Consider the following 22,576-nt stretch of genomic DNA (forward strand, 5'->3'; position numbering starts at 1 on the left):
TACCTCCCTCACAAAAGGTTCTAGATTATGAAAAACACACACTCTCTTCAAATTTCACACATACAAACATTTTTGCTAACACAGTACCTATATAACTGCGAACCCCTTCGTGTAACTCTCCCACAAAGGGTGACAACTTTGAACAATTTTATCTGCCATAATTTCAATTCTAATTATTTGTTTGTGATATATTGGTTGTTGGAAATAATTTTTTTTCCTTTTTTTAAATAACTAAATATTGTTCACATTATCAAAATATGTGGACACCACATCTAGCTATGGAAAACTCCAACATAACAACATCATTATTTATTTCATAAAAAAATTGTATATCCTGGAAAATGATATGTTCTCCGAATTCATTTCGACCTGAGGATTTATACATTTACATTTTTCCAAATATATCCCTGTTTACTTGTTGCGAGTAAATATTTATTTTCCTTTCCATTTGAAATTCCATTCTGACATCGCGCAGACACTCACACAGCTATATGTGTAAATATCAGATTTGATTAAAATATATTACCACATTAACAATGTACAACCAAATCAGTTAACATGGAAAGTGACTAAAAACAAACAAATGAGATTACAACATTGTACACCCTTCTCTCCAAGGTCTGCAAGCACCTGACTACCAGTTGAAAAAAGACGCAGCCTGAACTTATTATATGGCACTTAGCTATGCCTGGTTAACTTTCTTTTGAAATGCTATTTATGTTATTACAATTTACTTGTTGGCGTTACAGAAAAAAAAAACAAAAACATAATCACACAGACAAACTCATACTGAGACACCATTAAAGGTGACTAATTTACAAATACCAACAACCGAAAGACACCCCTTTTTCTACAATTCTAACTTTGAAGGTCTGGGAGTTTTGAAAAAAACTTTACATGTGTGTAAATGGTAATGGAATGGAAGCAAGAAAAAATCATAAATTATATTAACAAACCGTATTTACGGCAATATGTGAATATGTGTGTGTTTTACTTATTATATCCATATACATATGTATATTTATTTATATGTGTGTATATGTATGTATGTATGAAGTTGTTTATTTGTATTAATGTTTTCACAAAAAGGAATTAAAATTGTTCTCCATTGCGGTTATGTTTTCACCAGCCACAACAGACAGTCCCATCCTCTCCACAACGGTCCTCTACAGGTCTGCCATGTTGTCTGTCTTTATGTCTCCTGCTTTAAACTGCTTGTAGCTTTGGCGTATGTTTGTTTTTATAAGCAATGTTTCTGTTTTGTATTTATGATTCTACCTTATGACAGAGAGTTAGTTTACTTGTTGTTCAAAGACATTACATCCACTTGTGTGGGTGAGGGTCTTCTAAGGGGACAGTGTTTTAGATGTGAAAAAAGGAATTAATTAATTACGAAGACTATATTTAGAGACTTTAAACTATAGATTCGCATATAAATTTTATATGAAGAGTCTTAATGACATCTGGTTGTTACTAGCTATCACGGTCGCAATATGTAGCTAAATTTAAGAATTTTTGTGTTATTTCCGTTTGTTATCCATAATGCATACTTTTAGGCGTTAAAAGGCTGAAGAATAAATAAATGCGAAAATAAACCCCAGGACAACTGCAATGGATTTTTCTACTTGTGGAACTGGATTTTGATCAAAATTTTTCCTATTTATGAATTTTATTAAAATTTTTCTATGTTTTAACATTTCATAAGCTAGATCTAACGTTTCACGTTAAATGTAACCTCTAAAAGAGTATTTTTCTAATACATTTTGAAAGAGTTCCCCTTTGAAATTAAATATTTTAAAGCAAAAAGAGCTCGATCTAAAGTTTACATTCATGGGATGGAAGTGCAGGATATTTACAACGCCATTTAAATTTTAGTAGTCTTTTGTAATTTTATTTTTTGTGTTCATAGCGCATACTTTTGGGCGTAAAAGGTGAGAGAAATAAATAAATGCAACAAATTTTGGTACAAATGCAAAGGGCCAATTTTGCTGGTGGAATTGGATCTTCGACCAATTTTTTCCAGTTTTTAGCAATGTTATATAATTTTTCATTGTTATATATATTTTAAGCTAGCCTTTTAGAAACATTTCGCTTGGAGGTTACCGTCAACTTGTTATATCTTCTTTTAACATCTATAAAAATACTTATCAATTAAATTTGAAAAGTTTTTCTGTAAAGACCAAATGTTATAAATGAGAAAAGCTCGATTTAAAGTGTACGAAATATTGTACTGCAGGTTATTACGAACACCATCTGTACCTCAGTTTGAATATTCTTGTATTATGAGTTTAGTGATGAGGCGTTAAATGAGTGGGAGATATATAAACGGGAAAATAATATCAGTCGGTTTTGCTGACAGATATATACCCTCAGCCTTGAGTTAGAATTACTCAAACATCAAACTGATCTTTATGAGGGAGGTTCCGAAGCAGTTGGCCAATATTGTCCAATCTGACCTAAGTCTAATATAAATATCACAACGTGCCAGAATATATCGTTTGCTTCCTATACTTTATACAGGTTGAGATGAAAAAAACTGCAACGAACTTCAGACTGCTGTCATTTCTAAGCCACTCGTCCGACAGCTGTTAAAATTATTCCAGTGACAGCTCATTATATTGTTTACAAGCGTACAAAAGCATTTTTGTGAGAATTTTCCAAAAAAAAAAAACTTATTCGTGATGGATTTCAATCGTGGTAGTATGATTTCTTTATATTTGGCTGGAAACCCACAAGTGGCTATTGTTAGAGCACTCCAGCATTTAAATGTGAATAAATCTTTTGTGTCTCGTATCATCGCTCGTTGCCGTGCTGCCGTTACTGGTAGCGTAGCCCGACGTCAAGGAAGTGGACTAAAGAAAACAGCAACCTCAGCTGAAATGGTTCGAAATCTAAAGAAGCGACATTATCTAAGCCCGCATCACAGTGGCCGAAAAATGGCTCGTGAGCTGAACATATCGCAATATTCCATTCGGCAAATATTGAAAAATGAGCTCGGGGTAAAGCTATTGAAATTTAAAAAGGTGCAAGGTACAAAGAAAATAGACTTAAAATAGCTAAAGAGTTGCATCGCTTGGACGAAAGTGGTGAACTGCCGAATTTGGGTTTCTCCGATGAGAAAACATTCGTTATCCAGCAGTTTGTAAACCACTTGCCGAAGAGGTCAGCTGAAAATGTGCACCTTCGGTTGGCCACCAGAAGTCAAGCGCCGGACATAGTGATGGTGTGGGCCGCCATTACAGCCGTGGCATCAGAATAAATGCCGAATATTATCGCGATAATATTCTGGAGAGTGTATTCAAGCCGAAGAGGTCAGCTGAAAATGTACACCTTCGGTTGGCCACCAGAACTCAAGCGCCGGCCATGGTAATGGTGTGGGCCGCAATAACAGCCGATGGTCGCTCTCCGGTCGTATTAATCGACCTCGGATTAATGCCGAATATTATCGCGAAAATATTCTGGAGGGTGTATTAAAGTCTTGGTCACGCAAACATTTTGGCCGCAGAACTTGGACATTCCAACAGGACTCAGCACCATCGCACTAAGAACGCGCAACCCAAGAATGGTTACAAAATGACGTTCCTCGTTTCATTTCCCTCGCACAATGGCCACCAAAAATCTCCGGATACCAATCACTTGGACTATTGTGTCTGGAGTATTTTGGAAAGCAATGTTGGCACTAAAAAATACCAAAGTGTCGATCAACTCAAGCAAGCGCTTCGCCGGGAATGGGCCAAAATATAGTGGAGCAACATTCGGGCAGCGTGTAACGGTTTCATTGGCCGTTTGAAGGCCATAATTCATGCCTAAGGTGATTAATTCGAACCAATCCTAAACCTATTCTAAAATGTAATGGTATTTTCGATATTTTTTTGCTTTCATTCAATAAAATGTAAAAATTATGGCGTTTGATTTTGTTGCAGTTTTTTTTTATCTCACCCTGTAGACCTGTTGACAAAACCAGCTGGTAGTTTTAACTTTTTTTTAATGTTCATTACATTTTTATTGGTTTCATTTCCATACTCGAACCCCTGTGCCACAAGTCACCTTCTCGTTGTTTTTTTTTTTCACAATCATATGGCGGCTTTATTCTCATCTTGACATTGTGTCCCTTTTGTATTTTGTGGCGTTGTTAATTAACGTATTAACAACATGTCTGGTGATATTCGCCTGTCAAGGAATGGTGTTATCTCCCCACAACAAAAACGTTGTTTTCTGCTTTCCGTTTACCAACCTTTGCGTTTAATTAATACTTTTGCTTTCTTTCATTATACAACTGTCAAGGATTTGGTTTTAGACATTGGACTATATTTTGTTGGGTTTTTAATTTTGCTTTATTTGTTTGAGGGCCAAAGTATCCCTCCCATTGGGGAGTCCTAAATACAGGTGTAGGAAAATATTTGGTAAAAATATTCTAGCAATTTAATATTTGTGTGGTGTACAAATGGAAAAAACTGGCTTGTCATTAATTTTCCTTCAAAATATGTCCTTTGGTGTTTTTTTCGTTTGTGTGTCGTTCTGTTTTCCTTGTAACTGGAGGCCAGCAAATATGTAAAACCCTGCTTTAATCTCTAAATAAAACATTTCATATTCAGATAGTGTCACCTAATATTGTACAAGAAGAAAAATATGCAAAAAATATCCCTTGCCCCAACCACTTTGGTGACTGCTCCTGCCTAAACAAACAGCACAATCGTATTTGCCAAAAGAAAAAATATGAACATTTGTCCTTTCAAAATTGCTTGTTTGTGGCCTCTAGGTGGCCGAGAGAGAGAGTCCTTTTGGGTTTCATAATTTTTTCCTACATTTTTTTTTCACAGACATTCCCTAGGCTACCCCTCTCCCACTTCGTTATCCTTAGTTCATTTATTTTATTTTCTTGTAAATGTTAAATTAAGACCTTTAGGGTATTTCTAGTTTTCCCTTTTCGTGAGCTTATTTCTTTTTTTTAATTTCTTTAGGATTTATAACTTATTTTTTGTGTGCCTAGCATAGGCAACCCAACCAAACAATGGACAGAACAGAAGTTCCGTTTTTTTGACATGTTCCACTTCCTTCGGTTTTTTTCCTAGAAATAAATAAATTGAATTCTTTCCAGGAATTGACATTCAAAACACAAAATACTTCGTGTCAAAGCCATGGAAATTATTGAAGACCACCCTGGTAACCAATAGATGGGTCAATTTATTTAAGTGTGGGGTATTGGGTGTGTGCGTTTTCAATACTTTTTTGTTGTTGTTTTAATCTTATGTTTTTGGGGGGGCATTTCTTTTATTGCTATGATCTTCTTTGCTTGGATATTTTTGAAGCATTTGTTCTCTCTTATTTTGAAAGCCTTTGCGGAATTTTATATGAACTTATGTTATTAGTTTATGGTTTTAAGTATTATTTCTTGTAGTTTTAATCAATAACGATGTGGCCGAGGGTCAAATATAAAAAGGTTTATTCAAGAAAATTCCAAAAACAATAAACATAACAAAAATTCTGTACCTCATAGTATTCACAATTTCAAATGAAATTTATCGCAGTTTAAGGACAATATGTTACTTCAAATAAATATTGCAGAAAATTTCTTAATCTGTAAAAAAGTTAGAACAGTTATCAGTTGATTTTGAATAAATTGTTTTGATCTATTTCAGAAAATTTCTAATATTTTATGACAATTTTTCTCAATCTTTTTATTTTTACATTTTTTTTCTTTCGAAATTTATAAATTGATGCCATCAGAGGCTTAATTTTGAAATATTCAAGTATTGGCCATTCTTCAGAATTGTTTTGGCGAAGGACCTCCAACTCAGATTTCCAGATTCATATTATTTGTTTTTTTTTTTCTAATTGTAAAAAAAAAAAAATTAATAAATAAGAGGTTTAGATGTGGAATGTTTCAGTAAAGAGACCGCTGTCTTCATTTTAGGAGAACTTTTAGAATTTATGTAGAATAAAAAAGTTTGTATGTGCTTCTTCCAGAGCTCAGATATTCAACTTTTTACTAGCGAATGCTAGCGGCAGTGCTCGAAGAGAGGGAGAGAAAAAGATGGCGAGCCGGAATGCTTGAACATTAATAAAATGATGATGATATTTTATCAAAGTATTTAGCAAAAAGAAAAATGCAGGAGTAGATTAACACTATTTTTTATTTTTATCGATTTCTGACTTTTATGTAAGTTTTGGAACATTTTGAGACCTATAGTAAAATTTAATGACGAACAATTTTGTAGAAAATTTTGATCTGACGTTTTTAAAGAAAATCATCTAAAAGACCCCTTTAATGCTTCAACTAAGGATAAATTGGGTTTATAAAAATTGTATCTGGATTAATGCTAGTAATATTGCCAGAGACATGGATATGGGTTCTTTCCAGAGCTCAGAGATCCAAGTTTTTACTAGCGAATGAACAAGTCAAATGTAGGACTAGATTAACCCCATTTTTTTATTTTTATCGATTTCTGACTTTTTGTTAAGTTTTGGTGCATTTTGAGACCTATGGTCAAGTTTTATGACGAACAATTTTGTAGAAAATTTTAATCTAAAGTTTTTAAAGAAAATGACCTAAAGGACCCCTTTATTGACTCCACTCAGGATAAATTAGGTTTATAAAAATATTATCTGGACAAATGCAAGAAATATTGCCAAAGACACAATATGCCTAAAATACATTGATTCCAAAGAATATTAACTAGAATATATAAAAAAATGGACGGAACTCAAACCCCACCCTCACCCCTCCTAATTTGGTTACCTCCCGATGTACAGTTTTTAAAATGCCAATACACGTGACTTATATTTTTAGCTCTACTTTCGTTATCTACTCGTGGCTTTGGCCAAAATATCGTTTTACGGTAACTTTAGATGTTTTGTATATTCTAAAATAACATTTCGGCTTCTCAGTAAATAGATGTAATCCTTAAAGTAAATATCCAATGTTTGGCTCACTTTTTGATGTTGCCACATATAATGGTACATTCTGATCTTCGCTATTTTCCGATCCCAATTTGGGTATATAAATGGATAGTTAAACTTCTCGCAAAAATACTTTGTATAGGCCCTAAATGCTGAAGATTTCGGCTTCCGATTTCCAGCAAAATCAACTTTATCGCGACATTTCGGGTTCTCAGTGGCATTGTTTTATCCTCGCAGAAAATACTAAATGTAGGTCAAATTTTTGACATTGTTTTTCAGCTTTTTTAGCATAGCCTCCATTTAACGAAGTCTCTTAATTTTCGGTATTTTGAGGAATTCAGTCCCAATTACTACACAAATTACCTGTAATATGACATTTTGATAAAAATTTGAAAAATTATAAAAATAGGTCCATTTTTTGGAAAAGCTCCCTTTCGGTATTTTGAAGGTATCAGCTCTCAAACTTCAAATAAATTAGCTCTAATTTTGATATTTCGGATTCTTTGTGGGCAGTTGAACTCCTCTCAAAAATGCAATATAGCCATAGCCCCTCTACAAAGGAACATCCAAGTTTTAGGGATATTTAGGATAGTTAATTTAGTTTTCAAATGGGGGAGGGTGTATAATGTGTGTCGCGTCTGATTTTAACTGTTTTACTTCTTTTTAATATTCCTTCGAAAAAGGACTATTCTAAAGGATTTGTTTGGTGTATTTATAAATCTAAGAGATCCTAGACTATACGCAGGTTTCCTAGAGACAAAAAGACTTATATAATCATGAGACGATGAAAAGGGCCCAGTAACGTTAAAAGATTTCTACCTTCGCCTTTAAGAGATTTTTTTACAGAACAGTGTTTGGCTTGCTTGTTTGGGATACCATAGTATTTTGTTGTTGCAAAATCGTCAGGCAAAATCCCATTATTGTTGTTTTTATAAAAACAACGTTTGTTTATGAGTGGAGAACGATGGTAATGTTTACCAGGGGGTAAGGCAGGGAATACCTAGGTTTCGGAAAGAGCCACCAATCCTCATCAGTTCCCTTGTTTCTTGTCTGGGATATTCTCCCCAGAAGTTATTTTAAAAATAACTTCTATGACAAAAAACATTTTTTACCCAAGTGACGAGATCGTAAGCTCAATAGAAGAGGAACAAAAGAATTACATAAAACTAAAATTCTTTTGGAAAATCTTCTAAATCTTACAACCGCACTTATAAACATTTACATCTTTCTCCACTTTGTTATGCTTTCGTTTAACCTGAACGAAGTAACATAACCATGTAAGTTTGTTTTGTCTGTTACAACAAAAACCCCTTCGTCGACCGTGCCTGTGTCTATTAATAGAACAGTGTTTGGCTTGCTTGTTTGGGATACCATAGTATTTTGTTGTTGCAAAATCGTCAGGCAAAATCCCATTATTGTTGTTTTTATAAAAACAACGTTTGTTTATGAGTGGAGAACGATGGTAATGTTTACCAGGGGGTAAGGCAGGGAATACCTAGGTTTCGGAAAGAGCCACCAATCCTCATCAGTTCCCTTGTTTCTTGTCTGGGATATTCTCCCCAGAAGTTATTTTAAAAATAACTTCTATGACAAAAAACATTTTTTACCCAAGTGACGAGATCGTAAGCTCAATAGAAGAGGTAAACATTACCATCGTTCTCCACTCATAAACAAACGTTGTTTTTATAAAAACAACAATAATGGGATTTTGCCTGACGATTTTGCAACAACAAAATACTATGGTATCCCAAACAAGCAAGCCAAACACTGTTCTATTAATAGACACAGGCACGGTCGACGAAGGGGTTTTTGTTGTAACAGACAAAACAAACTTACATGGTTATGTTACTTCGTTCAGGTTAAACGAAAGCATAACAAAGTGGAGAAAGATGTAAATGTTTATAAGTGCGGTTGTAAGATTTAGAAGATTTTCCAAAAGAATTTTAGTTTTATGTAATTCTTTTGTTCCTCTTCTATTGAGCTTACGATCTCGTCACTTGGGTAAAAAATGTTTTTTGTCATAGAAGTTATTTTTAAAATAACTTCTGGGGAGAATATCCCAGACAAGAAACAAGGGAACTGATGAGGATTGGTGGCTCTTTCCGAAACCTAGGTATTCCCTGCCTTACCCCCTGGTAAACATTACCATCGTTCTCCACTCATAAACAAACGTTGTTTTTATAAAAACAACAATAATGAGATTTTTTTACTCTATAATTTCCAGAGTTTTTACAGGTTTTCTAAAGATAGAATCATTTTTATAGGCCATCAACTGATAGAATATCATTTACATGTCTTCTAAACATAACTGGCCATTTATGGGTCCTCTGGAAATGGAAGTGCTTTTTAGGTCCTTTGTAGGGAGAAAACCTCTCATATATAATTTAATCTTCGAGAACTCTTGTAGATAAAGGATGTTAAAGGTTACCTTCTAAAAGAGATCTCGCGGTTGTCTTTATATAAACATCGCATAAATTAAATATATAGATGGAAGAGCTCTTACAGAGCTTTTATCGGCAGAAGTAATTTTTAGGTCTTTTATTTTTTTCATATCTTCATAGTCATAAAATCTTTTTCAGGTCATAAATGAAAAAAAGAAAGCCTTCTATTAACACTTAAATATTTTCAAAAAAAAACGGTTAAATTTGGTTAAAATCTTAAAAATACCGAATATAGCTGTTATATTAGGGTCTATACGACGGCATGGACCTGCATAGGTAACTTTTGTCATAAAAAATTAAAATATTAAAAGGCGAAACTTAAAAAATATTGGTGAATAATGTAGCTAAAATCATCAAAATACCGAACATGGGGAGGTACCGTTATATGGGGGCTAAACGAAGACGTGGACCTGCACAGGCAATTTTCTGTCTTTGACTGTAATATCCATTACGAACTTCAAATATCAAATTCGAAACAATTCCAGTGAATAACGTCGCTAAAATCATCAAGTTACCAAATATAGGGAGGCCAAATATTGGGGCTATACGAAGACGTAGACCTACCAGCACATACAATTTTCTGTCATAGGCTGTAGTATTTATTTCGAACTTCAAATACCAAATTTGAAATAATTCCGGTGTATAATGTCGCTTAAATAATCAAAATACCAAATATCGGGCGGTACCATTATATGGGGGCTATACTAAAACGTAGACCTACACGGCCCATTTTCAATACCAAAAGTCCTTACATTTAAGTAAAATAAATCGCGAAATCATAGAATTTTATGCTGATCTAAAATATATATACGAGGTGTTTCAAACGGAATGACAAACTTAATATACTCTCCATACTCTTGTGTAGGGTATAAAAATTACATTTTGCGGTTTCGTATGACAGTGATAGCGGTTAGTAGCCAAAACAATTTCACTTTTCATTAAATATTCAAATGAAAGTTCTGAAAGTGCGATATCATTTCCAAACGTGGAAAGTCATTCAACCACAATATTATAAATGTTTTCCGACGAAAAATGTTAAAAATAATTTTGGTAAAACAAATCGAAAAATCATTTCTTGCGGAGTTAAAAATGAACCATTTCTTTTAACCAATATTTTCTTAACCCCACCCCCCGCCAAAAAACCAACTGTCAAGATTTCCTTTCCCAATTTCTTGTGTCATGTGATATTCTAGACAGCTGTCAGTTTTGTTTGCCTTTTGTCTGTCATGGTTTTTAATAAAAATAAAAGCTCGAAAATTCCATGTCTCCTTCAATTCCAGCTACGCTAAAATTTGTAACAATTTTCTGTCATAGGCTGTAGTATTTATTTCGAACTTCAAATACCAAATTTGAAATAATTCCGGTGTATAATGTCGCTTTAATAATCAAAATACCAAATATCGGGCGGTACCATTATATGGGGGCTATACTAAAACGTAGACCTACACGGCCCATTTTCAATACCAAAAGTCCTTACATTTAAGTAAAATAAATCGCGAAATCATAGAATTTTATGCTGATCTAAAATATATATACGAGGTGTTTCAAACGGAATGACAAACTTAATATACTCTCCATACTCTTGTGTAGGGTATAAAAATTACATTTTGCGGTTTCGTATGACAGTGATAGCGGTTAGTAGCCAAAACAATTTCACTTTTCATTAAATATTCAAATGAAAGTTCTGAAAGTGCGATATCATTTCCAAACGTGGAAAGTCATTCAACCACAATATTATAAATGTTTTCCGACGAAAAATGTTAAAAATAATTTTGGTAAAACAAATCGAAAAATCATTTCTTGCGGAGTTAAAAATGAACCATTTCTTTTAACCAATATTTTCTTAACCCCACCCCCCGCCAAAAAACCAACTGTCAAAATTTCCTTTCCCAATTTCTTGTGTCATGTGATATTCTAGACAGCTGTCAGTTTTGTTTGCCTTTTGTCTGTCATGGTTTTTAATAAAAATAAAAGCTCGAAAATTCCATGTCTCCTTCAATTCCAGCTACGCTAAAATTTGTAACAAATCTTTCGCTGAATAATTTAAGTTCAACTGACAAACTGTCTGCCAAGCTGCCACTGCCAGTGGTAGTCTCAATTGCCTAATAATGGGCAAAGTTTGGAAAAAAGTTTTATGAAATATCACTCACATATGTCCTTGGGGTATATAGAATATAAATTTATTCATTTATTGCCATATTATTTAAGATTATGACTCTTAGATGGCTGTTTGAACTTTTAAATGAAATATACACTTGCTAAATAGGGTTTGGGAATACGCATTAAAAAGACACCTAAAAATTATTATTACAATATCAAAAATAATTTTAAATATAATGATGTTTAGGCTCTTTAAGAAAAATTTGGCTGTTGACTTAAACACCGAATGGCAAAATGGTATTTAGTATTAAATTTGTCTTAATTCCTTTCTTCTCTTTAATAAAAATAATAGCTTTTGACCACCCATCTCTGGGCGAGCCGTAAAAATTCATGAAATCATCATAAAATGCCATTAAATAGATCTCTTAAATACCACAAATCATTACGACAAGCTACAAATGAAATTGACGAAGTATTAAATTATTGCCATTTTAATGAGTGTCACATAAATTTTATTGCCCCATAAAAAATGTTGCACAAGTCTTGCAGTTTTTCTTCAGCTTCTTCTTCTTCTTGATTTTTTTAATAGAATTCAACTAAGAACTCCTGTGTTCCATTTAATGAAATGCAATTCTAACAGCAATACAACATTTTATTACAACTCACACACATTCTCATACACGTTGCTTGTATGGGTGGTGCCAGTTTCACTTACAACACGACTTTTAAGTACTGCTGCCATTTGACGGCAAGAAGCCATGTTACCAACGTTGTTCACTTTAATTTTTTTACGACTTTTCTTCTACCCCAAATAGTTGAGTACAACTTCCAGTGTGGTTGGGGGTTCTCTGCAATGGGAGCTGCCTTTTTCATGCATGTCGTCGGTTGCAAAGAAATGTTTTCCCTTTTCTTTTCGTCGTGCTCTTCAGACGGTCTAAAAGCATTTTCTCTTAATGAAATTTTACTTTTTAATAAATGTCATTAGACGTCAACATCTCAAGTGCAAGTGGGGTTTCGTTTCATTAAATTCGTGAGTGTTTTTTCTTCAAGGATTCTTTAAGGATATGGGATATGGAAAATGGGAAGATGCTTGATGTTCTAAGAATTCAATATAAAATTGGGTCAACTATTTACAGTAATATAAGGAAACCTCCCTTTTCAAAACATCCAACTTTTTTGGCAAATCAAATCTATATTTGCCAATCAGAGAAACATTCAAAACTTCTTCTCATAAATCAATGGCAAAAGACTCTCCTGCAAAGATATTCTTAGGATAATATCAATTGTCAGTTTTAAAAAATTCTTTAAACGTAGAATAGAATTTCTAGAGTCCAATTTTAAACCAGATGACCATAGTTCCCATTGTCTTTTGAAGAATTCGTAGTCGCACAAAATACTCAAGAAATAATCCTAAAAACCCTTGGAAAAAAATATTCGTCAATCCCTAAAAATGCTGACGATTAGATACCCATATTCCCCTAAAAATTCTGTTGATCCTAATGAAATTAAACAAGTAAAAAGGTGTTAAGTTCGACCGTTCCTAACTTTTAATGTCATCCGACATGAGATAAAGAAAACCTTTTTTAAAAATGTACAGGGATTAAATGTTGAGTCAAATTCCATTTTTGATTTGAAATCGTTTGATAAAAAGTCTCCAATCGGCCTCCTGCAACAGAGTTCTTATCTATTGCAAGTTTTACCAAACTTAAAAAAAATCGGTTGAAAACCACTCCCAGAACACGGAACACATTAAAAACTGTACATACCACATTTTAAAGATTCTCCTGAAAAATGTGTCTAAGTGATCAGAATACCAAATATCAGTGTTATATGCCCTATAGAAATCCTCGGAGCCATACATAAAAGAATCTGCCACAAGTCTTAGAAGCTATTACTTACTCTAAGTACCGAATTTTAAACAATTCCTTTAGAAAAAGTGGCTTAAATCATCTGAATTACAAGAGGTACCATTACATGGCGGCTATAGAAAAACGTGGACCTATATGTACAATGATATGGCACAGGAGGTGGAACAAATTACAAATTCTTAGAACAGACTTTTGAAAATTTTTCGTTGAAAAATGTGCCATCAATCGTTCAAATACCGAATAGTGGGAGAAACCATTATAAGAAAACGTGGACCCACATTTCTGCCACAGGTTGTGGTACTCGTTACAAACTCTAAATACCGTATTTTAATCAATTCTCTTGCAATATGTAAATTAAATCGTCGAAATATCGAATATCGACAGACAGACAGACGGTCATCGTTAATCGACCTAGAGAAATCAAGTATTTACAGGGTGAGATGAATAGAAATAGCATCAAATTTCAGATTTGTTCGAATTGATACCTTTGGCACGAATTATGGCCTTTAAACGGCCAATGAAACCGTCACACACTGCCTGAATGTTGCTCTGCGGTTTTTTGGCCCATTTCCCGGCTAAGCGCTTGCTTGAGGTAATCGACACTTTGGTATTTTTTAGTACCAACTTTGCCTTCCAAAATTTTCCAGACACAATAGTCCAACGGATTGGTATCCGGAGATTTTGGTGGCCGTTGATTTTTGTGGCTGGAAATGAAGCGAGGAACCTCATTTTGTAACCATTCTTGGGTGGCGCGTTCTGAGTGCGATGGTGCTGAGTCCTGTTGGAATGTCCAAGGTCTGAGGCCAAAATGTTTGCGTGCCCAAGGCGTTAATACACCCTCCAGAATATTTTCGCGATAATATTCGGCATTTATTCTGATGCCAAGGTCGATTAATAAGAGCGGAGAGCGACTATCGGCTGTTATGGCGGCCCACTCCATCACCATGGCCAGCGCTTGAGTTGTGGTGGCCAACCGAGGGTGCACATTTTCAGCTGACCTCTTTGGCAAGTAAACACGATCATTTTGTTCGTTTACAAACTGCTGGACAATGAATGTGTTCTCATCGCAGAAAACCAAATTCGGCAGCTCACCACTTTCGGCCAAGTGAAGCAACTCTTTAGCTCTTTTGAGTCTATTTTCTTTCGGTTGCGGTGTAAGTACTTGCACTTTTTGTAATTTCAATGGTTTACCCCGAGCTCATTTTTCAATATTGGCCGAATGGATAATTTGCGATATGTTCAGCTCACGAGCCATTTTTCGGCCACTGCGACGAGGGTTTCGATCAAGTCCCTTCTTTTCTTGTCGAACAATTTCTGCTGATGTTGCTGTTTTCTTCCGTCCACTTCCCTGACGTCGGTCTACGCTACGAGTACCACGGTAACTAGCGATGTTACGAGAAACAGAAGATTTATTCACATTTAAATGGTGGAGTGCTCTAACGATAGCCACTTGGGGTTTTCCCGCCAAATATAAAGAAATCACACTATCACGCTTGAATTCTATCACGAATAATTTTTTTTTTCTGGAAAATTTTCACTAAAATACTTTTGTAGGCTTGTAAACAATATAATGAGCTGTCACTGGAATAATTTTAACAGCTGTCGAATGAGTGGCTTATAAATTACAGCAGCCTGAAGTTGATTGCAGTTTTTCATCTCCACCTGAATTTCTTGCAAAACTATCCTTAAAAGTTGACGATTATTCATTGATAGTATTTAATATATAAAATTTCGCGATATATTTCCTGCGAAAATAAACTTAAAAATTAATGACTATTCCTCAATAGTTGATAAAACTCTAAAATTCTACAAAATTTCTCCGAAATTTCAAAAGTTTTTCAAAAGAAAAAAATTTAAAAAAATATTTCTAAAAATCTATGGTTTAGGCTATGGAAATAATTCAGAAAAATCTTTCATAAACTATTCGCGATAATATATCAGATGTGCGAGATGTTATAAATAATCTTTAAGAAATCCGATAACATAGATCTGCAGTGCCGACAAAAATCGGTAAAATTAAATTGCTTATAATTTTGGAAATTAACGTCATTTTTCATCAAGCTACCGACAAAAATATTATAAAAATATAAAAAATGTTTAAAAAGTCCTTCCAAGAAAATAAAAAATTCCAGGATTAAAACTGCATAATTGTCAGATTCCTAATCTGGAAGTCCTTTAAAAAGTCTATGTTTTTATCCATCAACAATGTTTTAAAACTAGTTCGCTGATTTTATTTTCTGTGTGATTACCGCAATGTAAATGCTCATATATTATGGTTCAATGCTTCCTCATAATGTGTTAAAGCCTGCTTCCTTAATATTTCAAAAATTATGGCAGGGTATCCATTACTCTCATTATTTAAAACCAAAAAACTGAACTGGTTATAAATGTTAATGTGTTTTCTCTTCCGTTCTGTTTTTCTACTTGTAGAGCGGCCCAAAAACTTGCAGCACAAAGTACATCGGCAAAATCATCACGCACCAGCGATATGTCAAATACTTCCGCACGCAATGGTGGCTTCTGTGGCGCCTTACAAAGGGCGCCACCGCCTATGCCACCCGGTTTGGCACGACGTTTAGCCAACAAGGAGAATTATGGCATTGGCAAGGTAAGTTAGCGCTTTGGCAAATTTAATAGCTTTTGCATGTCGAAATATATGAAATCTAAATCATGAACATTTTTGGTTAAAACAAATTTTCCGGAATACCTACGACACCACAAGTCATATAGGTTTCCGAGAAATCCATAATGTTTAGCGTCATTAAAAACCGCTTAAAATGAGTTAGCATGGCAGCCCTGCATACTAAATTTTTGCATTTAATATTGACGTTGATGTGTTGCAGGTTAAAGTTATGCTGCGTGTTTCCGACACCCACACAGATCCGGATACGCCCCACTTTATGACAGTGGATAAGAAAAAGCGTCAAGTAACGCTGACAGATCCAGCAGCGGCCTCCAATTTGGCTGCCTGTTCGTCACAGGAACGTGGTCCCATGGTGGCCGCACCCAAAATGTTTGCCTTCGATAATCTTTTTACAGCGGAAGATCAACAGGTGAGTGGGTCTGGTTGTTGTCAAAACAAATTTGTCATGTTGCAATGATTAGCGGCAAACGTATATTTCATGGTGTCCTAATGGTTATCTCTTTTTTATTTTCCCCCTTTTTTCAGTCGGATGTCTGTGCATCTGCTTTGTCTGAAGTAATCCCTGCCGTTCTAGAAGGTTCCGATGGCTGTCTGCTTACCATTGGTTATCCGAATTCCGGTAAGTTGTCGTTTTGTGACTTTTTTCAACAGCAGTCTGTCTGTCCGCCTGCCTTACAATTTGTATTCATTTCCTCACCTTATACAAAGGCACACACACAGTTACAAGGAAATTGCAATAAATATTTCTTCCCCAAAGTTCGTGCCTCAGTTCGTTAGACAACTAATCATGCTTATCTGGCAGATATTTTCATGTTGCCATCTTCACTGATTTGAGTTTTTTCTATCTCTGTTTTTTCTTCTTTTCATGTTCTACAGGTCAGTCCAAGACCATGTTGGGTGGCGTTAATCCACCCACGGAATTGGGTGGCATTCCATGCGCCATTTCATGGCTGTACAAAGGTATTAATGAACGTCGCCAGAAGAGTGGTGCACGATTTTCGGTGCGTGTCAGTGCTTTGGGTGTCAGTGCCACGAAACCGGATTCAACGTCAAAGGATTTATTAGCTGCTCATGCAACGGGTAAGTTTAATGGAAGAAAAGGTGGAAAATGCGTCTTGACATTTTTATTAAAGTGCAAATGTTTTGGGCTAAGGAAGATTCGTTTAGGGTAGGGTTATTGGAGATTACTTCTTTGGAAGTTGAATTTGGGAATAAAGGGTTGTAGGGTAAGTGTGCCTAAGTTCGGCATGTCCCAGTAGTCGGCACTTTTTATTTTTAAGCCCAAATAAATGAAACTATTATAACTAAATGTATTTTGTTTACTTCAAATATATTGCCAGCTATCTTTATGCACAATTTCGCTAAGAAAAGATGAATTATTCTAATAAAAAGTAATTTTTTGTCTGTGAAGGTCCTCAACAACCATATTTTTAAGAAAAGTACAATGAAGACGTCGTATCAGTTTAACTAAACAAAAATAATATATTTTAATGAATTAATTTGTTATTATTATTAATTATTCTCACAAAAAAATCGGTATGCCGACTGTTGGAACATGCCATATCGACAATTGGCAAGTGGTGCCGACTACTGGCAAAAAGGCATTGTTTTAATAAAACTACAAATTTATGAAATTTAATAAAAAGTTATTAAAACTTTATTTATTATTGCAAAAACTGTACAAAATTTCGAATCTGAATAAATTAACTTTGTAATAATTGAAAAGTTCCACTCAGAATTGTGAGCGATTAAAAACGCGAATATCCTAAAAGTGCCGACTACTGGTACACTTACCCTATAATCTTTTTTTTTTATATTTTTAGATTGCGAAACGGTTATTTTCCAAGAATTCCCATAAGATTGTATGGACTCAAGCGGCCTATGTAAAATTAAAACATTTACAAAAAATTAATTTTAGTTTCTTTAGGGATAGAAAGCCTTTCGACAGAGTGTAGTGCCCCCAATATAAACGTTTTTGTAAAAATCACAAAATTAAAAATATTCTAGGAATTATAAACACTTTTTGGATTTTTTCTTAATTGACTCATTGCCAGCAACTCCACAAAAAATGTTCACCCAATCAGCTGTACAAATATTAAATACCATCTGTCGAAAGGTTTTCTACACTCAAAACACTCAAAAAACATCATTTTTAGCAAAATCTGGGAAATATTGCCAAGAACCTTAAAATTAATAAAATCAGGATAATATGGATGCCACTCCAAAACATGGACCTACATTGAAATGCATTCCGAAAAAGTCTTCTACGGCCAAATAAACCAAATTAAAGCCAAATCAATTGGAAAATATAGCCTAGATCCTTGCAATAACTAAACTCAGTAGCTATCTTTGTAGGGTGAGATAAAAAAGTCAAACGCCATAATTTTTAATTTTTTTTTAATTTTATTGGATGAAAGCAAACAATGTCTTGTATACGGTATGAGATGAAAAAACTGCAACCAATTTCAGACTGCTGTCATATCTAAGCCACTCGTCCAACAGCTGTTAAAATGATTCCAGGGACAGCTCATTATATTGTTTTCAAGGGTACGAAAGCATTTTGGTGTGACTTTTCCAGAAAAAAGTTATTCGTGATGGAATTCAAGCGTGATAGTGTGATTTTTTTAATTTGGCTGGAAAACCACAAGTGGATATCGTTAGAGTACTCCAGCATTTAATGTGAATAAATCTTTTGTGTCTTCTACCATCGCTCAATACCATGATACTGGTAGCGTAGCCCGAGGTCAAGGAAGTGGGCGGAAGAAAACAGCAACATCAGCAGAAATGGTTCGAAAAGTAAAGAAGCGACTTGATCGAAACCCGCGACGCAGTGGCCGAAAAATGGCTCGAGAGCTGAACATATCGCAATATTCAATTCGGTAAATATTGAAAAATGAGCTCGGGGTAAAAACATTGAAATTCCAAAAAGTGCAAGAACTTACACAGCATCCGCAACAGAAAGAAAATATACTCAAAAGAGATAAAGAGTTGCTTCGCTTGGCCGAAAGTAGTAAACTGCCGAATTTGGTTTTCTCCGATGAGAAAACATCGTTGTCCAGCAGTTTGTAAGCAAACAAAATGATCGTTTTTACTTGCCAAAGAAGTCAGCTGAAAATGTACACCTTCGGTTGACCAGCAGAACTCAAGCGCCGGCCCTGGTGATGGTGTGGGCCGTCATAACAGCCGATGGTTGCTCTCCGCTCGTATTAATCAACTGTGGCATCAGAATAAATGCCGAATATTATCGCGAAAATATTCTGGAGGTTGTATTAAAGCCTTGGACACGGAAACATTTTGGTCGCAGACCTTGGATATTCCAACAGGACTCACCATCGCACTCAGCACGAGCCACCCAAGAATGGTTACAAAATGAGGTTCCTCGCTCCATTTCCAGCCCACAATGGCAACCAAAACCTCCGGATACCAATCCGTTGGACTATTGTGTCTGGAGTACTTTGGAAAGCAATGTTGGCACTAAATATACCAAAGTGTCGATCAATTCAAGCAAGCGCTTCGTCGAGAATAGGCAAAAATACCGCAGAGCAACATTTGGGTAGCGTGTGACGGTTTCAATGGTCGTTTGAAAGCCATAATTCGTGTCAAATATGACCAATTCGAACAAATCTAAACTTATTCTGAAAGTTGGTGCTATTTCCGACATTTTTTGCTTTCATTCTGTAAAATTTAAAAAAAAATGTAAAAATTATGGCGTTTGGCTTTGTTGCAGTTTTTTATCTCACTCTATATTTAACGGAATTGATTTCGAAATTAAAATTTCGTATTTGAAGTTCGGAATCGGCAAAAAAAATTAGCGGCTTTCATTTATGTGGTATTTTTCGACGGATTTTTTTTTTTTTTTTTTTTTTTTTGAAAAATTTCAAGATCCTTCAAAATGGTGGATGGTATTAAATATTCAACTCGACAGAACATAGTTACTTGTTTACTTGTTAGTGTTACTTTCATAATCTCTTGGAATTTCTTCGTTAATATCCAAAAATAGTTACATTTGTCGTACAGTGTTATTCTGGCATTTTTTCATGTTTTATAAATTCTCTAAATTATTCTTAAAATGTCTATCAAATGTTTATATATTTATTCAGGGATTTTTTGTTTTTTAAAAATATTTTTCAAACGCCTTAAATCGAATAATTCAGGATTGTGGCAGCGTGAATTTTTTATGTTCTCTTTTTCATTGTTTAGAAAAATATTTATAAATGTTTTTTATATTTTTCTGTTAAAAAAAATCAAATACAAATGCACTATGTGCATTCGATTGCACTATTTTATTACATTATATCGTGAATAGGTATCATTGTATTGACTCTCATAATTAGTCTAAATTAATATGACAACCCACTACAAGCATTGAGAAAAAAATATGAGTGAGGAACACAAAAGTCCTCACTCACACAATCCTGAAATATTCCCATTAAGGCTTTTAAATAAATATTAAAAAAAAAAAACATAATATTTTAATATTTTCCTTATATAAATATCGAATTTAATAGTATAACACATTAACTAACAATCTGACTACAAAATCAGAGCAAAACCCGTTCCCACCACTTTTCCTAAAAGGCATTTGGAAATCCTCTGTTTCCCATATTCTTTGAGACATTATAAAGCAATAATCATTCACTTTCATATTAAACTTTTATCCAGACATTTTCACATCGTTTCATTTCACAATTTTATTATCCGCCTCAGACGAACTTCCATTTCCTTTTATTCGCCATTCAAAAGTCTTAAAAGAAAATCGACAATTTAAATAGTTATTATGGCCGCATCGCAGATCAAAGTCTCCCGACAAAGAAGTTATCCTTTTTGCAGGGAATATGTAACACACCATTTGACTTTTGGCTCTCTTATGGGGGTAACAAACAAATAATTTTAACCTGCAGCTATCGACGCCTTCCTACGTTGTTTTTTTCCTCCTCCTCCTCCTTTTCTCTTTGACTTTGAGAAATCCCTACCTTTGGTGTTTTAAACATATTATAGAACAATTTAATGGAAACAATGCTGGTGAATGGCAGAACGAAAATTGTAAAGGGAATGAATGAAAGAATGGTGGAGATAATCTAAAACTACTCCCCAAACGTGAATACAGACAGCTCACCCCATGGCCCCAATTTAAATGTTCTTTGCATTATGACAATGTTGTTCCCTTTACAACTATTTAGTTATGTGGCCCCCCCTGCGCCAGGGCAGGAATGGGATGGAATGGCTGGTTGGCCCTCCAGACCACAATAGCTTATGCTTTTTAAGTTTAAGTTATATTCCTGCAATGCTGCCGTCCCTCGGCCCCCTCTCCCTCCTCTCCCTCTCGTGTTTGCCCAAAACCATTTGCATTTTATATTACTTTGAAGTGTGTTTGTTTAACGTTTAATTTCACATTGTTTAACTGGCATTTTGCTTTGCCGTTTTTTTTTCTCTCTTCCTTCCTTACTTTTTGACTTCTCGTGCGTGCGTGTATGTGTGTCTGATGGTGTTGGTGTGCTGTATAACTTGGCCCATAAACCAGACTCTGATGACTCTCCGGGGGTTTATTTGCGTGACGATTTTCTGGGTGGCCCAACCGAGTTGCGTGCCCCCACCGCTGAACGTGCTGCCTTGTTCCTAGATGCTGCCCTGGCAGGACGACCACAAGGTGGTCTTGAGCCAGCCATGATATTTACCCTGCATGTCTATCAATACAGTCTATCACGTAAAGGTGGAGGTAAGTAAAAGCAAAAGAGACCGGGCAAAAAAGTTGCTGTTTTCAAATTGTCCTTAGAGTCAAGGGGCATTGTTTGCCGGATGAATTCCCACATTATCGTTGGGAATTGTATTTTAATGTCATGAATTTTCATGGAATTTTCCCTCCTTCCCTCTCCCTCTCTCTCTCTCTCTCTCTCTCTCGTTCTAGTGGCTGGTGGCCGAAGTCGTTTACATCTTATCGATTTGGGTGGCTGTGCCAATCGCACGGGTGGCCTGCCGCTCTCCGGCATTGGCAATATTCTGCTGGCCATATTAAGTGGTCAAAGGCATCCGCCCAACAAGGATCACCCACTGACGCCACTGCTGAAAGACTGTCTGGCACCGTTGACGTGTCATGTCTCCATAATGGCCCATGTTATGCATACCCAGGTAAGTAGTGTCAAATGGAATGCACCTTCATCGAATAGGATGGAATGATATGGTATGGAACTGAAGGGTAGGGCAAGGATAATACGTGATAATGAATTCTTAATCATAATGTGTACGTGTGTGTGTGTTGAGCATTTTAATGTCATTCCATGGATGATAGGATGACAGTCAAACTGGCTCAACAAACACTCGTTAAGCACTTTTCCTTGCCACCACCCACTTCCGCCTTTCCATTCAAGTTGGCGACTGATTGATTGTTTAGGGCCTCTGAGTTCGTTCACTAAGCAAATGCATTTGTCCTGTTTTTGTCTACTTGCAGTCGCATACGGATGCCTTGACGACCATACAATTGGCTTCACGGATACACCGCATGCGAAGGAGAAAACATCGCTTTCCGTTGGGTGGCGATAAATCAGGTGTGGGTGGCCTAGCTTCCGGTCTGAACGGTAAGTCCTCTCTCTCTGTTGGCCTGCCACTGATTAATTTGAAAATTAAGA

General features: G+C 35.3%; 1 protein-coding gene across 2 annotated transcripts in view; it reads left to right on the plus strand.

Annotated features, from left to right (window-relative positions):
• Positions 1-22,576, plus strand: part of LOC101895138 (kinesin-like protein CG14535) — a 166,514-nt gene that overhangs the window by 137,204 nt on the left and 6,734 nt on the right. For both annotated transcript variants that reach the window (XM_059121172.1, XM_059121173.1), the window contains 7 exons: positions 15,740-15,917; positions 16,153-16,362; positions 16,479-16,572; positions 16,830-17,033; positions 21,475-21,669; positions 21,859-22,079; positions 22,399-22,525. In XM_059121172.1, the coding sequence (XP_058977155.1) occupies positions 15,740-15,917; positions 16,153-16,362; positions 16,479-16,572; positions 16,830-17,033; positions 21,475-21,669; positions 21,859-22,079; positions 22,399-22,525 (1,229 nt within the window). The remainder of the gene's footprint in view (positions 1-15,739; positions 15,918-16,152; positions 16,363-16,478; positions 16,573-16,829; positions 17,034-21,474; positions 21,670-21,858; positions 22,080-22,398; positions 22,526-22,576) is intronic.

Source organism: Musca domestica, unplaced genomic scaffold (genome assembly GCF_030504385.1).
Source record: "Musca domestica strain aabys unplaced genomic scaffold, Musca_domestica.polishedcontigs.V.1.1 19, whole genome shotgun sequence".
Lineage (NCBI taxonomy): Eukaryota > Metazoa > Arthropoda > Insecta > Diptera > Muscidae > Musca > Musca domestica.